At 39.8% G+C, this 25,009-nt stretch overlaps 1 protein-coding gene across 1 annotated transcript in view; it reads right to left on the reverse strand.

Moving 5' to 3' along the window:
* The window catches only part of ctnna2 (catenin (cadherin-associated protein), alpha 2), a 353,855-nt gene that overhangs the window by 288,134 nt on the left and 40,712 nt on the right, over nt 1-25,009 (reverse strand). Inside the window, exons 3-6 of the mRNA XM_080518161.1 lie at nt 7,377-7,572; nt 2,789-2,955; nt 1,725-1,844; nt 88-354 (exon numbers count right to left, since the gene is read on the reverse strand). Of these exons, the coding sequence (XP_080374287.1) occupies nt 88-354; nt 1,725-1,844; nt 2,789-2,955; nt 7,377-7,572 (750 nt within the window). The remainder of the gene's footprint in view (nt 1-87; nt 355-1,724; nt 1,845-2,788; nt 2,956-7,376; nt 7,573-25,009) is intronic.

Genomic DNA, 25,009 nt, shown 5'->3' on the forward strand with positions numbered 1-25,009 from the left:
TAGCCCATGAAAGTTGGACTGCAGTTGAAATATCTCCATGCTGAATGTTGTGTTTAAAAGCAAAGAACAGATTGCTTATCGACTCACATCAAATTCATTGAGGGCGGCAGCCAGCTCTCCGATGCCAGCGTGGCCGTGCTTCTCGTCGGTGGGCGAGGTGGCCTGGGCAGCGCTGGAAATGCCCCCAATGGCCTCCTGGACCTGCTTGAACACATAATCTCGGTTGGCACGTGTGGCTGCCACGTCGGGGTGGCGCAGGAAAGCCTGTGAGGCCGTGTAGAGCATCGTGGCATTTTTCTTGAGGGCCCCGCGTGCCGCCGCCATCTCATCTCTACACTGGGGGTCTTTGAGCTCCTGAGAAGGTGACACATTTTTTTCAGGTCAATATTCACCGAAAAATATTTGAAAGCATAAATTATGAAGACAAAATGGCTTTTTTGTTTTTAAAGAGTTCAGTGGAATTGGCAAAGATTTGGCAAGCAGGAGGTTTTCCACAATAGAGTAAGCAAGAGAGAAAAGCCACAGTTGAAGAAAACCCAGTAAAAGAACAAGTTCATGTCCCATGATGAATTGGTATTGTTCCAGCTGCACAAAGTTAAGGCAGCGTCAGCAGATCAGCAACCATGCAGCTGGACAAAATTCAGTTGTGTGTTTTGCTCTGGGACAGCTCGGCACCGTGGATGTTTGCCAACATGACGTTTACAGGAAAAATCCTCTAAAAGCTTTCTGTCACACCGAGGGGCCACATTAAAAAACACTTTGATGTGTTATTCTCAGAGGTCACATCGGCACCGATGTGGAAAATGTGCTCACTATACGTTCCAGCTGCATGTGCTCATACACAGCTATGATTATAGTAGTTTCGTCTAATGATATGCACTCAGCTCAGGTCACTGGGGCCTTTTTATTTCCAATCTACACCAGTTAACACTAACATCGAAAAATGTTAATCATCACAGTTATTATTTGAATCACCACAGCATAACATCACAGTGATTAGTTTGATGGAGGAAAAAAGGTTTGATATTACAAAAATTTTTCCTACAGGCCACAATTGTCACAATTTCCCTTCTCATCACATTATAATGATGCTGAATATGTCCATTAAAGCTCCCCTGGATGGATGATCGCTGAATAGATCAGAGTTTGACAGTGAGCTCATGGCTGCATTAGCTGTCACAACACTTTCAGGTACACTCAGTATTGAGGTCTCAAATATGAATACAGAGTCGCTTTATGACCCAGTGAATTGATTCATGAATTTCTAGTGAAACCATTGACATAGGTTCATATCAGATTTAATTGATAATTTCAGTAATCAATATGTGGCTTACGCACCCTCACCGGTTCAAGTGAATCCAAAGCCAAAGCTAATCTGTGTGGGTAACTCACATAATAGGCTGCAGATGTATTTATACAACAGGCAGAATTGTTACTATTATTAACAACAACAATAACAGCTATAATTATTATTATCATCATTATTATTATTATTATTATTATTACTATTGTTATTATTATTCAGTAGAGAATTAGAGATACTTGAAGAGTTATTTGGGTGCAGAAAAAAATATGGAGGAAATGTTCTTTTTAGCTCCCATTGATTTTAAACTTCAAGTTGCAGTGAGCACGCTGATCTGAGTTCCTCCAACCCACAGGGGTACGAGTGTGTTTGTTTCACTCGAAAAACGACGGCGCATGACGCCGTTAGCTTCCCCAGTTACCTGCTGTCTGCGGGCTGCCACATAGTTCAGCTTCACCATCTCCTTCCCAAACTCCTTGAAGCGGTTGGCCAGATCCTGCTCATTGGTGGCGTTCTTTACCCCCTCAAGAGCCTCCTCCACCTGACACACACACACACACACACACACACACACACACACACACACACACACACACACACACACACACACACACACACACACACACACACACACACACACACACACACACACACACACACACACACACACACACACACACACACACACACACACACACACACACACACACACACACACACACACGGAACAGGCCGCTAATTAATATTATCAATGTGGTTAAACATACAATTCATCTCATGTTATTCCAATATCTTATCTATTTTTCTATTTGCTTCCAAGTTTCAAAATATAGGTACGTGGTTTTGTGGCGGCATCTTGACTGTAAACTTCTTTGTATTCCTAATGAGGTTGTTACAGAAGATGTAATGGAGAGAAGAAAGAGGGAGAGAGAGAAAGAGAGAGAGAGATAACTTTTAAGTGGCCTTTGATGGCATGGCTTATACAGGCTTGAGTTAAGCCCCTCTGCGGTCCTCAAGAATGAAACTGGATAGAATGAAAAGGATACCGAGTGGCTTTGCGTGTTTGTGAGAGAGGACCAAAATGAGCAGCTCAAGATGCATGTGGGGATGAGTTTGTTTCACATATACCGAAATGCACGTCAGTCTTTCAAAGCATCTCCCATTAGCTTCATCTTACAAAGCCGTGAGCTACTGTCTATAATAAGTGACTAAGAAAACTGTTTTTCACATGACTACACTGAGAGAGTCCACAGCTCATCACACATGGGTCACAGTGCAATACGTGTGTGTTGCGATAATAGCTGACATTGCTTCTGTGTACTATATCGCATCAAGAAGGTCTTTTTAGGTGTAAAAAAAAAACAACTTCTTGGCATGATTTTCCAAAAATATTCTGTGACTGTTTCTTACATCTGGTTGCAACCCTAACACAAGTCATTAAATGTATTAGGGAGTTGACTTTGCATATCTAACAACCGCACTTACAATTTTGAGGTGAGCCAGCAGCCTCATGACGTCAGCCATGTCGGCGAGGATGAGCAGGCGGGTGACGGCAGACAGCAGAGCGCGAGCAGCCCTCACCATGGTGCCACGTTTCACAGAGGAACATGGATCGTCCGCAAACTCTGATGAGGCGATGCGCATTGTCTCTCCTACAAGGTGGGGGAGAGGGACAATAAGTAAAAGACAATGGCGGTCAGCATGTTGTGGCGTTGTTCTGCGGGTTTGTGTTTTATACATTAAAACCCAACTGAATCTCGTGAGCGTTCCCTATCGTTTAAACCAGCAGTCTTAAAATAAGAAGTCCATTCCTCTTTCATATCACTTTTACTTTCTTTTTTTTTTTACTTTTAAACAAATCAGGCTTGCAGCATGCTGGAACCAATAAATCATGATTTATTCAGTTAATCATAGGGAAACAACACAGAGAATCACATTAACTCTCATTCAAACTGGCGGTCAATTTAGCGTCACCCCTTAAACCTGTGACAATGTCACTGTGAAGCAAGAGGACTAATCATTGCAACACCACAGAACTAGAAAGAAAGATATAAATATGTTCCATAGTGGTAAATCACCTTTATAACAATTTAAACTTCTGTCATTGAAAACCAAAGATTCTAAATCATCTTTCATTGTGAGAGGTTATACTCACATGCAGCATGCATGATAGAAGAGATTAAAAAAAATGTCTTTCTCGAAGTTCTCATCTGTATCAAACACTGAAATCATCATTATAAACTGCATTGTGAAGTTACTTTTGTCACCTCAAGGTTGTTGCTTTAGCAATCTTTTCCAACATCAATAGTGATTTCCACCTACATGAATGTCACAACAAAGAAGAGACGATTCACTTTGTGTATTCAGGATTGCATCTTGAAAGGTGTAAAAAGGACAAAACGACATGACTGGATAAAACTAAAAAAAAAAAAAACTGATCAAAGAAAAGGTGCCAGTGAGACTTAAAGCAAAGCAGATAGAGCACATAACAGAACTTTCAACAACATTAATTGTCTGGTAATGTTTGGACAAAAATGTAATGTCTATAATAGCGCCATTCTTTATTCTTAAATCAGACATTATGTACTGTAATTTATTTCTTTTGCCTGTGTAAAAATCGGATGGATCTTCCTCCATACATTTGTTTGTCCTTCTCCTTAACTACAAAATGTCCAGAATACCACCACTGTGCTTCATCTCATGTGACATTTAGAACAGTGACCAAATCTGGAGGTAAACTGACTGAAATGGAATCATTTGTTTAAATATGCTGCTTATGTTGCATTATGTAAATCAGCAACAGTGAGTCAGTAAGATGTAAATGTGGATGCTAATGTACAACCACTGGTGAGTTTCCAAAACAAAGGATGGAAAAGTTTTCCTGCTTGGTAAGTTTGAAGAGAGGGAACAGGTCAATGTTGGTGAAGGCCGAGCAGGATTTCAAATTACAAAGCAAATGAAGCGGTTTATACAAAAAGTTGTGTGCAGACATGTTAATCCTGTCATACATACACGTGGCTTTTTCTTTTACACACACGCACACCCACCCCCACCCACCCACCCACCCACCCACCCACCCACCCACCCACCCACCCACCCACCCACACACCCACACACACACACACACACACACACACACACACACACACACACACACACACACACACACACACACACACACACACACACACACACACACACACACACACACACACACACACACACCAAGCTGTTGCTGGAAGTCTCTCTCTGGCTCAGTGATGAACACTTCAAGAGTGACAGTGCCAAAGGTCTGATTGCTGAAGCCCCTTGTGGTCTGAAATCAGCATCTTTAATTTAATCTCGACAAGATAAAGAGGTTTGGGCTGATGAGGTCAGAATGACAAAGGTCCGGTGAGGTGATGACGGATTTTAAAGGCATTTGAAGAGGCCGCAGAAGCCGTTTGAAGAGCGACACTTCTGGCTGCTGCGGAAAGTCCAGCGTGAGAAGGGGCCGTTCTCCAGGGGCCATCAAACATGACCAATATGGCAGATTTCCATGCTAATACATGTGACATTATGAACATAAACCATATTCCTTGATGTCCCGACATGCACTTATGTCCAAACTAGTAAAGAAGTGGCGTGTAAAGTGAGAGCCCATTAGAGGGACACTTCTGTACTGAAAAGCTTCTGAGTCAGTCCATATTTCCATGCTGCCAGTAAAAGGTTAGAAGTTGTGAAGTACCAACTTCCAGGCCCTTTCCCAGTGAGACAAGCAGGCAGTCAGTATAATTTGTTGCCTTTTTAGGAGGACAGAGCCTCGCCAAAAGAGTCCTTGAAGAGGACAGTGCAATTACTGCGAGTATAAATGTGCACATTTGCATACACAAGAGCAAAAATCAACTGTGTTCTCAACTCCGCCTGAAGATACGTCTCAGTTCTCCTTTGGTTTCGTCTTGCATACCTAACAAGTGGGGGGAGATTGATCTTCTCCTTTTTTTTATGTCAGCTGATGTGATGACCTGTATGGCGACAGTCTATTTCACACCTCGCAGGAGCTGAGAGCCGCAGCAGTCAAGTCAGTTTTCTACAGCACCGGTCGCCAAGTGGAGCTGACAGTGCAGGATGAGGAATACAGCGACAACACAACATAGGCTGAGCTCCATTTGCTCTTTCTGCTGATGTGGTTACCGAAAAAGAGAATCCAATCCCATTCTGGGGACAAACATTTGATGCACATAAAGGCTTGCTGACTTGCTCTCAACACAGAAGAGAAACGCTAGACAGCCACAAATAACTGTGACATTGCTCCATCTGAGAGAGCGAGTGGAAAAGAGTTGGCACAGTTTGAAGTGCTGCACTCACGCACACGTTTCGGCGCGAACAGAACCACGCTTAAGTTACAGCTAATGAGAATGGGTGTCTATAATGTCCTACTGTCAGCAAAGATCCTCGCCATCACAGACAGTCGAAGCTTTAACGATGTGTGACTTTAGGGTAAACAACTCAGAACGAGGCTCATTACATTCACGAGGCCGCATGAAACGAGTGAAGCCCAAAAACTAATGGCCACTAATCTCGTACGTTTAATGGATTTACCGTGCCACTCTTGCCTTCGGCATCCCTCTGAAGGTGTGCAGTCACTTGACATGTTCTGACATTCGGAGCACTTATTACCACTCCCAGACATTACAATTTCATGCAATTACACACCTCAAAAAGTATAGTACTGCCAAAAATAAAATTAAAAAATTAGGTCAACAGAATTACTTTCACTTTTCACTTAAGTTCACTTAAAGCAATAGTATTTTTTATATTTAAATGGAAACGGTATTGGACAAATGGCTGGAGGAAATGGATGAGTGAGGTTGATGACAAGTCTGTCTTCTTTTGTGGTTACAACTGAAAAGTCCCATCAGCCCATGGTGAACCTGAGTGGAAAGACCTGCCCGGCCCATCTGATCGATTCTCTGTCATCTGTCTCTGAAATTACTTTTCCTGTTTGCTACCTCACACGTTCAAGCGAGCACCTAATTAACATATTTGCCCTCCGAGGATAAATAAGGTTTTATTTTCTGATTCTGATACCACAGAACACATTTACAGTTATAACCACCCCCCCCCCTGCCCCGATAACACAAACATTAATTCATTTTCTTCCACAGATTCCATTGTTCTTGGGAAAAGACCACTCAACTTGCAACAAGTCAGTTATAGCCATTGCAGTTCACAATCACTTTTCATTTTAATTTCCACTTGACTTGACAGTGATAGTAAGGAAAAACAGGAGATTCTGAACTTCTGGCCATGTTATGTTTTTAACCAGTTGAATATTATAGTTCTCATCTTAAAATACTACATTGGGTGAGTCATGAGGAAAAAAATCTAATTACATATATTGAGACTTTATTAACAATAAAAGTCTCTATACTATTAACATAATAAGCTTTAATGGAGGAGTTTGAACATGTTTTTCAAGAAATCTAGGACTCAAGTTGACTGGAAACAACCACAGCCATTGTTTGTAATAATAATAATAATAATAATAATAATAATAATAATAATAATGATGATGTAATGCATTGCAATAATACAGTCATACATCACAATAATATTAATATAATTATTGTAATTATTACTTATTTAGAAACATGATTAAACATGATCATGCCACCAACAAATAACATTTTAATCATCCAGTCTTCAAACTCAAGTAGCAAGATATAAATCAGATGCCGCAAATACAAAACAAGAATGTCTTTTAGCTGTTCCTTTCAAACACTTTCTGCTAAAAAAAAGAAACAATCAGACAGGAGAGCTACCCATGAACCATTGCAGATAATGAATGATGCTCTTGAAAGTTTTAAACACAAGGCACCTGCAGCATTCTCCTAAAGTTGAGTCAGATATTGCACTTTCAGGGAGATAAACAATAATAAAACAGCTGAAGGCGAGAGCAAATTGCTAGATGCCAGGTGGCGAATCACAGATAATACTGGGTGATGCGCATTGACAACGCAGTTATGGGACCAGTCAGTCAACAAGTGAAACACACAGGCGTCGCGTCTGCACACAAAACATTGACGCCCACCTTGCTTACGGACGTCCTCCACAGCAGCGATGAGCTCGTCCTTCAGGTCCTGGCTATCTTTGGCAATCTGCTCGCCCTTTTCCAGAAAGTTCTGGGTGGCCTGCTCCACGGACACTGCCAGCACATGGGCCTTCTTAGAGCGCCCCTTCTTCTTACTGGATGGTCCTTTGTTGCTGGTGTTCACCAGAGTAGTCACCTAGGAGAAGCAAAAAAAGAGACAACAATCAGCGGAGAAACGTGCAGTCATTCATATTGACAGAGATTGAAGTTTGATCTGTGGTGGCCTAAAAGTCGTGGCTCTTAACTCAAACGAGCTACCCAGGCACTGCCCCATTGCAGCCCATCGCTCTCACGTGTGTCGTAAAGTTCAACTGTGGATAGGGTGTGTTGGAGGCAGAGAAGTAATTCCTTCAAGAGGGATCAATAAGGTATACTTATCAGGTAATATACCTTCAACTTCACATCTACAGCAATCAGCCGATGTTAGGACTACGACACATTAAGTATTTGTGTGCAGAGTTTTCATATCTTCGAAAGATATAATGATATTGCTGTACAGAGAAAAAAAACCTTTTCTTTTAATTAAGAGTAGTGTAACACTATAACATCAACAATCTTATATCACATCTAGCATTAAGTTATGTGAACAAAATGTACTATATTGATATCATATACAACGCAATTATGTTCAGGGGTGATACCTTGGGACAAATCTAAACGACAAACAATAATAACATCATGCATTGTAGTCACCATGGATTTATTGCAGATGGCAGTGCTCTTTCTCCTGAGCCGAATTTATACCAGCTATCGCTGCATCTTGATGTTTGCTTTTTTTTTTTCTTAGGTTTTTTTTCATAGACAGGAAACTGTTGTTGCAACTAAATGGGAAAGAATGCAGGAAACGTTGACCGTTTTCACAAGAAAACATAAACAGGGGCTTAGGGTTAAGTCAGGTGTTGTTTCTCCAGACATCCTGCACTCGTCTCCAGGTTTTACTCCATTATAATGCTCACTATGCTTTTTAGACTGTTTCCATAGATGGGCATTTGGGGCAAACTGGTTGACAGTTATGAACACCTCATTTATCTGATTTCAGTCAGTCTGTTTGTATTTCTGTGCGTGCTGATATTGTGATTAATATCAAGCAATGTATGAAACAAACAAGTTATATGTTGTATTTCGTCCGATTGGGCAAACATTTCGTTTTCAGTTTATTTTCGATATTGGTCTTTGGTCTTTGTCATTAGAGTACTTGGCTTCCTGAAATTGCTTTGCAAATGCACTGAGTTCCGTTCAATAGGATTCATGAAAAAGGAGACATTGTAGTCTGAAATGAAGAGAGTTCACCTAAAGAGGACCAAAAAAAAAGAACATTAAAGTTAATCAATGGTAAGCCATTGTGGATCTATAGCAGGAATTTACTGTGTTAAAGGAATAAACTTGTTGGCAATGTTAAGGTTGAAATGTTTACATGTTGTTTACTGTATTTAAGTCGGAGTGAGATGTGATACTTCCTCCTAGAATACCCTATAATACTATATCATCGCAGTATTGCGATTTTTGGGGAATTCTTACATCTACAATTTTCTTTAAATTCTAAAAAAATTACATTTTCAACATGAAATTCTCATTAAAATGATGGGTGCATGATTTGTCCTGGATGCTGGATGTTCAGCGAAACAACTTTGGGAAAATGTTTGAGACTACAAAATGATAAATAGTTATGTCTTTGTCAATATTATGCGGTTCCACAGTCATAATGAGGCAATTCATTCAAAATTCTATTATAGCTAAATTGTATGAGGCATCAATCAGGAACCTGCCTCGTGTGAGAGAGCAACCACTGCAGGTTTTCATCTCTCAGCTTAAAAAGAAGTGCGGCAAAGTCAGTTCGTCAGACTGCCCTTCTCCCCCGGTAGAGATATGTAACCGAATTCAGCCGCGGGCAATCCTTTCCCTTGATCTGAGCTCCTCTGGGCAGGCTACACTGCACACCGTCAATAGCATGATGCGTCACAAACTCCTACAAAATGAGCACTTGATCTAAATGCCACAGAATCAGTTGGGTGTGTTACAGGAGATCGTTTTGTAGGAGCGTAATGTGACACCTTCCATTAGGAAACCTCCTGTACGTTGAAAAACTATTCCTGCATCGTATTGCGTGAGTACTGATCTCTTCTAATACACTGAACTGGCAGTCAGCAGGAAGATGAAAGAAGAAGCAAATGTTTAGAGCAAATGTGATGCGTTGGTTCATGTTGTTGATGCAGTTATGCGGTCCAAGGACAGTTGCAGAAAATGAGACCCGATGCTTGAAAAAGTTGAAAAATCTTGACACAAAGCTGGAAGCTTTCAAGCTTATCAACACTGTACATTTATGGCGTGACCGTTTCTATGTAGGAGAAAACACATGTTAACCCTTTGGTCGCCATTGACAACTGCTAAATGTAAAGTTTCTTTCTTGATTTACGGAATATACAATCATGTCTTTTTTTTCATTAATAGTCATGAAAATCAAATCAGATGATGTTCCTACACTTTTACTGAACATCAAAATTACACTTTTTTTTCAATTAAAAAAGCTTGAACGGTTTTATATAGTATTTGGATAGAAATGGACAAAATAATTGTCTTTTCAATTATATTCAAGATCATTTTGATACCTCCAAATATAAGAGCACATTTTTTTATTTCAATCTAAAATAAAAAAAAAAAAAAAAAAGAACATTTCTTTTACCAGGAGATCAATTAACAGGCCTCTATAAAAGCGAAACTCTCATCTCACAGGCACGGCAGCAGCAGCAGAGCACCGATCACCGCCGCCTGTCACCGATTCACTCATGAGAAGAATTATTGCCAATGCGGCCCTGCCGCTGACTCTTTTGCTGAACACAATGGCACACGTCCGTCCGAGTCCAGTCAGAAAGAACACGAATAGAATTTCTCGTCATCACACTCCTCAGTCAGCGTTAGCTTCGGGACTATCAGTCTGACAGCAGCTGAACCCGCACAATGGCGTGATATGATTAGTTTGTGGAATATATCAGACGCTTTCACTTTGGGAAAGCTCCTAAGAGCAAAGTTATGTTCTGTCTCGGCTGCATTACTTAAGGGCTTCTCGCCTGGAAAACAAACTTTAATGATGTATGTCCTCACTCATGCTGGATCCAGGAATAGCAGAGCTGATATGGGAGCAAGTCAGCCTTTTAGGTGATTATACTTTGGGAATAAAAAAAAGTTATTCATGATTCAGTAACATTTTTAGAATCTGCATTAACAGCTGCCCTCGGCCTTAACTATGATACAGCTGCTTACCAGGAACTCGCCCGCTCGGCATCGCCTGACACAACTGAATGAGTGTTCTTTACGAAGCACAATGGTGTGTTTCATTTCACTTTAAGTTTTCTTTTATCAATCAATAACTCATATTTATGAGAGCACACGCAAATATTCCTCTCACACATGGGGGGAAAAAAACAACAACACATGGATACAGGCTGTCCACAGAACAACATTTATGGACACATAAAAGGAAGAGTCCATCTACTTTCAATTTCTCACAACTGTCAGCAAGTAAATCAACAATGACCAAATGTGTATGAAGTCCCCCAGTGTGTTCAAAAGAGCTGCCTTACTTTCCTATTAGGAGTGTGGAACTGATTTTTACACCAATTTCAAATCAAAGAGGTCCTATAAGTCCACACAAAGTGACACAACAAACAACAATTACTCAGTGTCAGACGATCAAAACTACAGGTGATTTTAGAGACAGCAGTTAACCTCGTACAGGTCATATTTTGAACTGAGGCTGGAAAGTGGACAACCCGGAAGAGAACATTACTAGGACAACAGGGAAACCGCACACAGAAAGGCTCCCACTCGACTGGAAAGACCGTACATTACCACTACACCACAAACAAAATGAACCACTAAAATTTAGTGTACTCAGTCTTGAGTCCTGTTCATTGATGAATCCACATTGGCCTTTTCGTCTTGTTTGTTTTTTTTGTTTTTTTCAATGTATTTTCCACTTCATTCCACCCAAACAAGCATGAATCAATCAGGCCGTCTGAACAGGAAGAGGAGAGCAAACGTGGCCAAAGATCAGGAGGAAGTCAGGGTTGTTAAAAAAGACCTAAAGATGAAACTGACGGAGAACAAAAACGACTCTGAGCAAAAGATTGAGGACAAGACAGCCGCAAGCAACTCAAAAAAAGTTTTTATCTGAAAAGAAGAAGGTGATTGGCTGTGGGAAAGCCTCACCTGGAAACAACAGAATTTACTCATGAGTTCCAACTTCATCAATAGGATTGACAAGACAACATCTTGGTGATTCTCCATCCACCATCACGACACCAATCCACACCTCTGCTACAGCCTCGGGGTCCTGAGGGTGGCACTCGCATTTCAAATCACAAAGGTGTTCTGCTTTCTGCTTTCATGGAACCCTTGGAGTTTGCTGACTGACAGCATATTCACAAGGCTATGTCCTTGAAAAAGTTGGCAATACACCTTATTTTCATAAACATCAATCGTTTTAGTAATTTTCCGCAGCAATGTTTTGTTTAATTAATATAATGTGTATTGGATTCATATTTCTTATATGCTGACATAACATTTAAACTTCCATCTTACCTATTCTCTACGCACACTGCCAATACAACATATAAATGCTTACCTGACCAATAGTTGAAAGAACTGATGCTTCCCTCAGGATTTCATAAGCTCAATACCATCAAAACATAAAGAGATTCACAGGTACTTTTCCTTTTAATTGCAGATTCAATTAAACTTGATCTAAAGATTAATTTTGTATGATTTATGAATATGGATGAATAAGAGATGAAAAAAAATATGGTTTTAATTGAACACAATTGTAATGCTTTAAAATGTATCTAAACACTGTCGTCTCAGAAGTGAGTATTTCTATAGTCATAAGAAATATGGATTTCTTTTCGCCAATTGTTTAAATGTACTGAGCCAGAATGGCAATATGCCAGATTTAGAGATGTTATGTCATATTTTACAGTTTTTTGGCATGAAGTTCCATACATACAATAGCATCAAGCATGTGCTGAGGATACACATTTCACTATTCATTGGGGTAAAATTGAGTGAAAGTAGCTCGTATAGCACCATCTGAGAGGCATTCAAGGACTGTTCAGAGCGTTGGCTGTCTCATTTTGAAGTTCAAGGACAGGTCAGACTGTGGTCCATTTGTAATTTAGTGTCAGTCGTTAGTTTTACAAAAGTTTTTGAGACCAGTCTCGCCACACAGCAAGAAGCTATGGGTCCACATACCAGCCGGGGCCTTTGTGTGTGGAGTTTGCATGTTCTCCATGTTTCCTCCAGGTAATCAGGTTTCCTCCCACAATCCAAAAACATGCATGTGCGGTTAATTGGTGACCCTAAACTGCCCCAAGGTATGAATTTTAGCTGGGACTGGCTCCAGTGCTCCTAGATGGATGGATGGATGGATGGAAAGAAACTTGGTCACTTATAACAAATACTATCGGTTGTGTCTAATAAAAAAGAAAAAGAAAAAACAAAAGAATTTGTAGATCGAAACAAAAATTACAATTCAAACCCTTCAAGTTTCATTTATAGTGACAAGTCAAAAATATGGTGAGAGTGGTTTAGTGCTCTATCGCCTCCCCCTGGTATTGAAGATTGTTTATGCTTCTATATAAACATACTTTATAGTCCCACTGAGGTTTATTGTGAGGAACATATGGTATTCACAGCATTAAAAAAATAACAAGGTATATAATTAAAATCTTTGTTACTGTACATGGAGACGATGAAACTGTGAGAGTTGTGATTGTAGTGACCATATTACGTGGCACTTAAGAAGAGCAATAATTTCAACAGACTCTCATACAATTACACAGTCATCTGCTGCCAACAACCAAACACTAGCATCAGCGATGTAAATATGCCAGATCATCTAGTGTTGTCGGAGTCATCCATCCACTGTGCAGTTGAGTGTATTTTGTGTCATCTTTATGATCCCCGAGATCTGTGTGCTTGTGAATATTTTTAGTACTCAGCATTATTTTAATCTTCTACAGTCAGAGTGTCTCTGTGGTTGCCTGTTATAAGTACATAATTGAATGATGTTACAGATGTAAGAGTGGACCATGGACATCTGTTAGAGCTACTGGCTCTTTCGGGTAATTCTGCTTATAGATTAATGATCAAATGTGTATATTCCTCTTTGTTACCTAAAATGGAGCTGATGCGACCTTTAAGTTTATTGTCCTTGTATAAGTCTTCCATGGAATAAAAGATAATGAGAGTTAACTCAGTTATGAGTCTGTGTGATTTACCTACACTTGAGATGCTCAATTATTCATAAACACAGGGTTGGGCCTGTGTGATACACAAAAAAAGCCGACTGGATGTGCCTAATGTGTAGCTTCCCACAGGGCAATGGCTCAATCAAGTCAATGCTTGTTGACATTTTGTTCTGCAACGGTGACTTAAAAAGCTTGATGTATATTTAATTATCCCCACAAATACCTCACAGCATGAACTGAGGCTGAATCAATTTATGTATCCTCATACAGACATAACTGTACTTTTTGTTTTTTGTTGTTCTTTTACTCAAAAATATCCTGCTGCATGTGCACGCATATGCACAGATGAACACACAAGAAATAAGCTCAAAAGAAGTTATGAGAGTAGAGGAACATTCACAATCCATAAGAATCTGAATTTCAATAGGAGATGCAACTGATTTACATGTATGTTTTCAAAAGATACTTGCAGCATAAACAAAATGATACATCAGGTCACATCACAGGCTGTATTTAGACACAACACAAACAAGCCAAGAGTTTTTTCAGGCTTCTGGAAGGATAAACAAAGAACAACTTTTGGTGATGGTGGTAGTAGAGGAGAGGAATTAGATTTTTATGTTTTATCTGATTAGATAAAGCATCAAAATCAAATTTAGCAAACATTCCGAGGGGGGACAATCATCACAGCGAGGAAAGGCGGCGGTGTTGTTTCAGGCTGAATGACATTACATTGTGAGGTCCTTGGATACTGCGACACTTTCCTGAAACATTCAAGTTTAATCACAGTCACTTTCACAGAAACGCAGCAGATGATAAATAGCCTGGCTGTTCGGGTTTCTATTATAAAACAATGAGGGAGAAATTGCTGCAACGTCATAACGACAATGTTTTATAGTTGAATCCTAAAAGGAAGCACGTGAACTGACCAAATAACTTATAAACCAAGAAACAAAAGGCTTTACCCACAGAAGTTACAAAGTAAACGCTGCACCTTAGATGGTAACAACCAACACAAACTAATCCATACCTCTAATGAAGCAAAGTTGCCAGAATGCTGCTTGCAAACAAAGTAAAGATTTTATTGTTTTGTTGTGATACACACAGCCGTGTAGTGGTTAGCGCTCCTGCTTCACAGCGAAATTGAAGACGAGCTGGAGGGCTTTCAGTGTGGAGTGTACATGTGAGTTTAAGTGATGACTCGAAATGGCACATATGAGTGAATGTAAGTGTGTGTGAGTGTCTCTCAGTGTTTTCCCTATAATGTACTGTAATGTTTCGGGTGCACCTGGGCTTTCCTATTGTCAGCGGGGAACACTTCCAGCTTGTATTCTGCTTTCACATAAAGCATTACAGAAGATGGATATATTTACTTCGTATATATAATGGCGAATATGCTGACAAAGGTGATGACTTTTATGCAAAAATATTTTTTACGCGTCATCGCAGGTGAGAGAATAAAATATATGGACGCTGGATCCTTTTACGAATGAGGTAAAACTACAGTAGCTCAAGAATAAAAATGCAGAGAGCCACAGTAATGTTTGTCTCGTACATCCAAAGGAAGCCTAACACAAAACTAAATACATTCTGTGCTGAGGGGATGGATCCTTGCCCTTTTCTGGTAGCTGGTAATTGTCTGTGGGCAAAGCCATTTATCGTGCATATTAGCTGCACTGTTTTGGATGTGATGCAAGACCACACTGGGCTTTCTTCCATACAGCTGCGAGTTCTGCCATTCTCTCAGCAACAATTCAGACACAACACCGCTGCCTTCACCAGAGATCACCGAGGAAAGCATGCTTAATTCTTACACCTGTGCAGCAATGTTACACAGGTTTTCGCTCAGACCAAGGGTGTCAAATTTATTAGTTTAGGGATCACATGCACCCTTTGTATCTCGAGGAGGCCAGACCACCAAAATAACAAAATAAACTATAAATAACCTTTAAAAATGGCAGTTTGAAATCTTTTTTTCTCCAAAGTGATTCTCCTGAGACTCACGTGGGCAAAACGCCTGTCGCACCTGAGCATGCACAATTTCAGCATTATGCGTGTTTATCTACACAAACCTTCCATTACAGCATGGATACATCATTAATTCTACAGGCAAAATTGGTGTTGGAATTCATTGCTGCACATAAGCTTTTTAACCCAGTCCTATTAAATTGAGTCATTAAAAAAAGGTCACCCCATGGGCCAGAATGCAACCTTTGGGGGGGGCGCAGTTTTAGTCTGCAGGCTGTATGCATCATACATTTTGTTATATCAAGAGATTGTTGATTTGGTTTCCGTTAGTGGTAGATTTATTGTTTTAAAATGTACAAGTCTCTTCATTCAAATTTCTAAAGGCTAAAAAGACAAATCATCTTGAATGCAGGTCACCCCACAATTTACATAAATTGTAACAGAGCACATGAAAAATGTAAGAATGACTGAATAAACGTTTATTTTTTAGTATTTCCAATGTTAAATCTTACCAATAGCAGTAATGTCTATACATTTAGAGTAACATAACCAGACACACAACTACACAGAATATAATGAGAGGAACTGTGCAAATAGATGACTAGCTTGCTCGCACAGATGTTGCAACAATATATCTAATTGCTGGCCAACTAAAAATGAAGTCACACGTGTATTTCTGTCTTTACTTTTGAGGAAATAATTCAAACATCTGTGTTAACACTTCTGTGGGTTGAAAAGCAGCACACTGAGCAGTTCGGTTCATTAGGCTTTAACGTGTCAAACCACAGGGGCCTTCCACACAACATTATGGGCAAAATGTCATACAACAACATGCTGGGGTTCTCCACAGGCCAGATGCAAATGCAATAATTATGCAAAATACCTTGCTTATCTTCTATATATTGTATTAATTGGCATATTAAAAACACACACACACTTCTCGCATAATGCCTGTATAGACAAGAGCTCAGCATGGTATGGGACTGTAACAAAGTAAATACAGTAAAAGGTGCACAATGTAAACTTTTAAGAGCTGCTTTAATGACTTTAGAATCATCGACTGTGAAACGCCTGTTCATATAAATGAATATGCATCAACATAACTTAATAACCTTACAGATATTCTACAATCATGATTAACAATATTTGACCTTTTTTTTTTTATTAATGCGCTATAAACAGCATACAAAAGCCTGGCCCACTTGGGGAGGCATCACCAATGCAGCTGGTGAATTGTGCTGCTTCTTTGCCAATTTTCCACTGACATGCACAAAAGGACACCGGATTTAATAAGTGCTCATATTCAAACAGTTGATTAGCAGTGTGTCTGCAGTCATTTGCAGATAACAGCAGAGGAGGATTTCATGCTTGTGCATGTGAATACAATCATAGAAACATGATCAATAAACAAACAATTAATATGCATCGCTGTATGTGTACGATGAAAGAAGAGCGCATGCATATTTCTGCATTTGTCATTTGTGGAATGCTTTAGTGTTTATACTAAACACTGTTTTGATCCAGCACCAATTTTCTTTGACGATGTGTTAAAAGGGGATGTCTTGCTGAAAAGAATAAAACACTATGAAAATATATTATCTTCTAAAAATGTCAACATTGATCGAGTCATCGTGATTAAAACAAACTCATATTTGTTTGCAGCATTTTCAATCTTATGAAAAGCTGGTTTTATGTGGTGTCAAAGTCATTACCTTTACATCCTAAATTTGAAAAAAATCAAACTACGAGATAACTATTGTGCCAAGACTAACATTTACAGATGTAGCTCGACAGAGAAGCAAGGTAAGGACGTCACAAGGTGGTGAGTCAGGCAGAAAGAAGCTCCACAATAGATTTCCACGACTGTCAAGGATACTCATTACGGTTTTGCGTGATTAATTGGCTAAACAATTGAAACTTCTGCCCTCTCACTCATCACGAAAGAAATATTAGGCCCTATTTACTCGACAGTTTTTCATGTCAGCGCTCACCCTTTTTGTGCTTTCGTTTCAGAAAAGTTGCTACCAAGTCCCAGGAGTATATGGACTGGGAGTCATGACACTCCGGAGGCCGCTATTGTTGTTAATGTACATCTACTCACATGTGCAGAAGAATTTTTTATTACAGCCTTGGAGCGCATACACAGTAACAGCGTTTCACAAAAAAAAAAGATTTTCAAAAAGTTACAGTTTAACCCGTGTACATGGAGATGGATTTGGAGAGTTTTCGAAAAGTTCCACCTTGAGAGCTGTTTTCAAAAAGTTGCATTTCTGGCGGCTCTAAACACAGTTTGTGAAGACACACCCAAAATGCAACAAAAGTTTTCCATTTTCACTTGAAAATATTGTTTTGTAAATGTGACTTAGTCAGTTGAACCAATACGTTTTTTATTTGTGTACAACATACTTCTGCCTGCCGCTCGTCGGGGCTACAGAGCCATCGGACAGCAATTCCCCCTCACCAGAGCAGTGCTTGAGCAAACTAAAAAAACTGTCATATCACAAAAACAGTTACGCACTTCACTGTAGCAATCAGCAGTGTGGATACTAAGTTGGTGCTTTTAGTGACGCTTGCCACACTCAGGCCAAGTTGTTATCATTTATCCTGAGACGCTGTGACAACGCCTGGTCTGAGAAGACATTGCATCTCATTACAATGACTCCACATCATCTGCTTCCAATACGTTTTGTTGAAGTTGAAAGCCTTAGAAAGTTGCCCATACAAAATTTCAACAGTTTTGAGTGTTTTTGCTTTGTTATGCTAATCAACCATTCAGAATTCTAATTGCGTCTCTGGAGTGTTGAAAACACCACTCATTGTGACGATCAAGGTAATGAACAGCAGTCACATAATTTTAAGTATCACATAATTTGGCCGCCACACAGGGGTCAATCAATTACAGGATCAAGAATTGTTTTTGTTTTCTCTGTGACACCTTTTCAGTCAACACTCAAAATTTAGACTTTAACAGAATTTAAGAAATTCAGTGGAGGCTCTTAGTTCAGTGAGTAGCTTTTTGTTCAGTCAATTGTTTTCAGTTTTAGTGAATTATATCACTTTTAACAATACAGAAATCTATCACGTACAAGTCGGAGTCAGTTTTTCTCCTTGTACTTCTCAGAATATTTCTTGATTGGAATAAAAGGACAAATGTTGCATTGCGGTGTTACCTTGAACACTTTTAAGTGCATAACTCAAGCCTTTTTAAGCAGGCAGTGATCAATGAAGCCATTCTGACTGTCTGATGAAATTCAGCCTTAAACAGAAAACAGATGACACATAAGTAATTATGCTGCAGCTGAAGTAAGCCCCATGTCCACTCCAGGCATGGCATTTGTAGTGCCTTGACCCCCTATTTCATTGCTGATCAATAGTTTTAAATGTCATGCAGCCTTTCCCCCACAGAGCAGTGGCCGGTGGACTTTCCAGTCAGTAGTAAATCCCCGTGGCTCTGCGTGGCCATTCAATTTTCCGCCTTCAGCTCGAGGCCTGCATCTAGCGGATGAGCGATGATTGAACTGAGGAACATTAGAGGAGGATGTGTGCATGGAAGTGCACGTGTAGCCAACTGCACATGCATGAGCATGTACACACATGCCCAGCTCCTGAGAGATCCCCTTAACCTTTAACATCATCCGGCAGTCAATGATATACATAATGGTCCGTGTTAAATAATTGATGAGGCTATTTAAGTGTTCACGGTGTGCGCAAAAGCTCAGGGGACCGAATCATAAGAAGGACCCTCTACAGCTTTTCAAACAGGTGAATCAGTCCCTGAGGCGTGTGAACAACAGTCCTGGCTGCTGTGGTGGCTCCTGGCCATGTTACAAACTGCATGACACACACACACACACACACACACACACACACACACACACACACACACACACACACACACACACACACACACACAGATGTGTACAAAACAAATACAAAATAAAATTTGACTTTATCTTGTGGGCAAAATATTGCCATAAATTAATATTTGAATGTTTTGCTTTGCTGTGGCAGAGGGGGTAATTGTCTATAATTTTGCAAGATCAAACAGTGGGTACTAAAAATGAAACATTCTGGTGCAAAATACAGTGAAATGTCCTTAAAACTCCTATAAATCCTATGTAACCACCTTACTTGGTGATTTTTGGGGCTGGATTGGAGCCATTTGTGGGCCGGTTTTATCCCAGGGACCTTATGTTTGACTCTCTAGTGCAGTGTTTTTCAACCACTGTGCCGCAGCACACTGGTGTTCCGCGAGATATAGTCAGGTGTGTCGTGGGAAAGTATCCAATTTCACATTTTTTGCGAAAAAACATTTGCTAGTTACTTTTTTTCTGGATTTATTTGATTCCTGTTGATAAAACTTTGATGAGAATGACTTTATATTGTTATTATAGGCAACAGAGTTTCAAATTTTAACATTTCCGGGTGGTGGTGTGCCTCGAGATTTTTCCAAACAAAAAAGTGTGCCTTGGCTCAAAAAAGGTTGAAAAACACTGCTCTAGTGTATTAAATTGAAAGTGAAACTTAAGAGGTGTCACAGTGTAAGGCCACACTGCAGACAAGCTGTCCACTGTCCACTCATTAAGGTGTGTTTACAGTTAAAACCTCTCCGTCCATGACGTCTTGTCCGCTCTTATCGGATCCCCTCGTCCGAGGTTTGACTGTACACATATTTTAGACAACCTTGAGGAAACCGTAAACCATTTTTTCATCCAACTTTTTTGAAAACTGACTGCCTAAATGACGACTGAATGTCTAAAACTATACATGTTCCCAATAGACAAGCACCCCTGAGGCTTGCACTCCTGCACTGCTCGTCTATTGGGGACTATACGGTAACCAAATAAACTTAACCAGATGAACATGCAAACGTGAAACTATCAGCAGACTTGTATCCTGTACAGCTGCGTATAGAGACAGCTCAAATCTAGAAGGCCATGTTCACTTTGTATCATCCAGTGTTATTTAATATATCTTTTGAAGTTAACAAGTCCTGAAGTGCAAAGCAGTGAGGATTAGACGGCATTAAAATTTGTACCTAAATGGGGCTTTGGGTGGCGAGGAGGAAGGGTTTTAGCAGGAGGTGTCACATCGCATGGAGTGTCGGGGTCTGACATTCTCAACCTTGCAGAGTGTTCAACGGCAACCTCATAAAACCTCCTGGCAGCATGCTCAGTTTTAAAGCTAGGAAGATGAATGTTAGAGAGCAACTGTCACGTACAATGATGGATAAGAAGAGGGAAATGATGAATAATGAAACATGGCACTGCAGTGGTTTTTCCTCCCCATGCTTCTTTTTTTTTTTAATCTTCATACTTTATGACAGTATATGTTTATGTTTTTAGAAGAACTCTAAGTTACCCTGCTGCACACCTGCAGATTTGAACTTTTTTCTGAGTTCTTACAATTGAAAAGCACATTTTCCTGGTGTGGTGGTTAATCGTACTGTTGATAACGGAAATATCCCCCAGTTGGACTTCAGAGCTTTTGTGTGTGGAGTTTGTGGTTTCTCCATGTGCATACCTTGATTTTCTCCAGGTATTCCAGTTTCTTCCCACATTCCAAAATTGTACATTTGAAGCTTATGAGTGCTTGTTGGTCTATCTGTGTTGTCCAGGGTGTATGTGAGTCAGTGAGGAAATTGGACAAAGCACTATTGATTATGGACAGATGAACATACTTTTTTTTCATATATATGTTTTACATTGCCAAAAAAAATAATGGGTTTTGTTCACCTCGACATAAAAGTTTAACATAATTAGTTTTGTATAATTAATTTTGTAAATTGTGATAAGAAAACACGACTCGACAGAAAAACAAAACATTTTCTTCAACGATTCTCACTTTTTTTTTTTTTATCCTACATAAACTTCCAAGAACAGCGTTCACTCAATCTGCTTCAAGTGCAACATACTTTCAGATTCCACATAATAATTCCTAATTAATATGCCCTCTGCTCATGTCCCTTTTATCAACTTGCATGATGATTCTCTCCACAGATGTTTTAACTACCAGAGGTTATGGCATTCATTGTGCAGCATTTGATACATAGGATGACAGAGCAAAATTAGGATTCGTTAATGAAAAGAACTAATTTGGACCCACATCGAGATATACTCCTGCTGGAGTGCAGTGTTTTCTACAGACTGTTGTGAGCACGCCTAAGTAAGTGAACCACCTTCCTCAGATGCTGACAACTATCCAAAAACACTATTTATCAACTGTGTTAAGAGCCAATGATTAGGCCTCAGGGAGCTAATCTAAGGAAAACAAAACAGTGAGTTTTGTAAACAATTGCATAACGCTGGCAATTAGAACACTGAAGTACTTCTCGAATCTGTCAGACTTTTCACTTCTCCTTAAAAACACAAACATGCAAAAACAACACGCAGAGTGGAAGATTCTTCAGTAAAATTGCCAATGAGTCCTCATTTGACTTGAGTTTAATTTCTATTTTTTTTGCATGTCACGCCTGGAGGTTCTCACATAACCTTCATAACAAATGGCAAAATATATACCATCTTAGATGCAGACTCACATCAAAGACAAACCTCATAAAAGCTTTTTGGAATCTCTTTCTGGAGTGTGAGGTATGGTCACGAAGATCAGTGTCAAAGAAAGTCAAAGAAATCAAGTGCAGCAATCCAGTGAGAAAGAAGCGGCTTCAAAGAGTTTGTGAGAATATCATTACTGCGGAAGAATCAGGTCTGAACTTGAGATGATACAGTGTTAGTTTATAGGTCACTTAAAAACAGGAGTGTGACAATATGTCCCGCTATGCTGCTTGAAAGGAACACAGATGATTTATAGGCAAAGTGCGAGTCCAAATACTTTGTTACAACTGTACTGTACCTTACGGGTATTTTAGCGTCCAACAAAATAATTTTTTTTTATTTTTATTTCTTATTTTCACTCTGACAGTTTCCAACCTCACCATCAACTTTCACAGCAGAAACACCAACGGTGAGCAGGAAGTGTCTCCTGAATGTGATGTTGACAACAGGAAAAACAAGCTGCCGTGTGGCTGAAAACCAACCAGAAAGCATGGCGGCGTAGCAGATTTTAAGCAGCAACACATTCTCGATTCATGACCTTATTCAAAGGATCTTTGAAGTTGTCAGCTCAAAGAACAGAGACCTGATAAAAATGCCCTTTCAAAGTGTTATATTTTATTAGGTTGTTTTTTTTGTTTTTTAATATACAATTGAGTACCTGTGGATTTTTTCCCACTTTTGTGTGGGTTAAAAAAACAAAACAATATACTTCTATATCAGGCAAGTATTTGTGCCAATGTGGAAAATGTGTGCACTTATAATGCTGAATTTTTTTTTTTCTTCGTCATTTTTTGCATTTGACCTCAGTATTTTGGCAGCACAGCTTTTATTTAATCTTGCTGAAACCTCCGAGCTTTCATTTAATCTTGTTGAAACCTCCGAGCCACCCGCACATAATAATTAACCTAAATCTGTCCACATTACTGGTTATCAAAATCCACTATTGGCCTTTGAACATAAAGTGTGCCATCAACCCAAAAAGAAAACAAAATTGAAGATGAACTAAGAAGGTCAGATAAACACCTTCAGGTGTATCAAGTGCTTCAGGTCCATCTTTCCTTCGGTCTGCTCCTGTTACAAAACGATTTGACCTTTTATTTCACAAATCACGATATAATTGAGGTCGTTCTACTTTGGGCTGAGTGAAAATTAAATACACAGCAGTTGAGGATCAATACACAGGAGCTTGGCTTTGTTTTCATGTTTCTTCACGCTTGTGAATATTGTCCACAGTTTCATTTGACGCTATAAAATAGTTATGAATCTGGACTCACAGTTTATTGTGTTTTAACAGTGCACATTTTGCAGTTGTACCACAGTTCTATTCTGAAGTTCATGAAGTTCATTCATGAAGTCATGCATCCCAACTGGTTTCTCTACACATCACATCAATCCAATTTGAGATAATTTGATTTTCAGGGTTACATTTAATAATTTAGTTCATATTCCGCTGACATGAAATATTTACCGCCATAACTAAAATAATTTCTGGCTTTTCCTTTCATGCTTCCAGTCTGATGAAACTTCCTGCAGCGTTTACCCAACAACAAACCGCAGGAGCTAGCAAATGTTATTTATTGACCACTAACTCTTCATCCGAGAAAAATACCAAACTAACAAAAGTGAGACAAACAGAGGAGAAAATGCGTGCCAAAGTACTTCAGTAGTTGTACTCCGTAAGTAAATTATTCATGAAAATGAGCTCATTTGGTGGCCATTGTCAATTTTGTACAATAATAAGATGCCGCTGATCAAGTTCACCGTTTTATAGGTCACTGGAGGGGAGAAAAAGCCATCCGCAACAACAATTTCAGCAGCACACTTTGGTATTTAAAGCACTTTTCTGGCTACTCTGGCTTATTTAGATCACATCTGCGCTGATCCTACGAGGAGCCGAGTATGCAGGCAGTCAGAATCTCAGATTATCTGCCTGCTTCTTTCCTTTTCATCCTCGCTCTTTGTGTTTCTTACACATACACACACACACACACACACACACACACACACACACACACACACACACACACACACACACACACACACACACACACACACACACACACACACACACACACACACACACACACACACACACACACACACACACACACACACACACACACACGAAGCGGGGAAGTCAGACCCTTGCCAGCTCACTGTCAGAGACCTTCAAAATGCCAACCGGATCAGCTGTATTCCAGCTGTAGACGACATGGGCTGAGGCACTTTGTCACTGTCTTTTCAGTCAAGGCACTGTGTCATGCAAGGAAAAGCCAGGTTAGCGTCGCTGCAGAAACTATCTGATGAGGCAGAACTGCATTGATGTGCCATGGGTAGGTTCATTCCAGTTGCCTGTCACAATCCTTGTGCATGGATTACCTGACATGAATAAGGCATGTTGACCATGGGGTGTCCTGGGCTGCTCCCAGATGCACTCAGGCAGCGGTCAGGCAGTTTCAAATGTCATCAATCTCTCTGGGATAGCCAGATGTTTCATCAAATTGTCGGTCGTTAATCTAAAAAGAGACTATGCAAACACACAGTGAATATTTTTAAAAGGACTGTTTTGTGATTGTGAAAACTTCAGTGGGATTTATTCGCCTCGCTTTAGAAGCGAGACAATGATTAGGAGCTTCAACTGTCTGTGCAGAAATAATAAGAACAAGAACATAGGAGAAGTGAGCTTTAAGGAAGTGGCGGCTGATCTATTAGTTTTATTTCGGCTGAAGCTATCATGCGTGTGCAGTAGAATCTATTTTTTTATATATTTGTTGAGGTTTTATACAGCTTGTATCTCCTTCCAGAGGGC

Source organism: Blennius ocellaris (assembly GCF_963422515.1).
Source record: "Blennius ocellaris genome assembly, chromosome: 3".
NCBI classification, from domain to species: Eukaryota; Metazoa; Chordata; class Actinopteri; order Blenniiformes; family Blenniidae; genus Blennius; species Blennius ocellaris.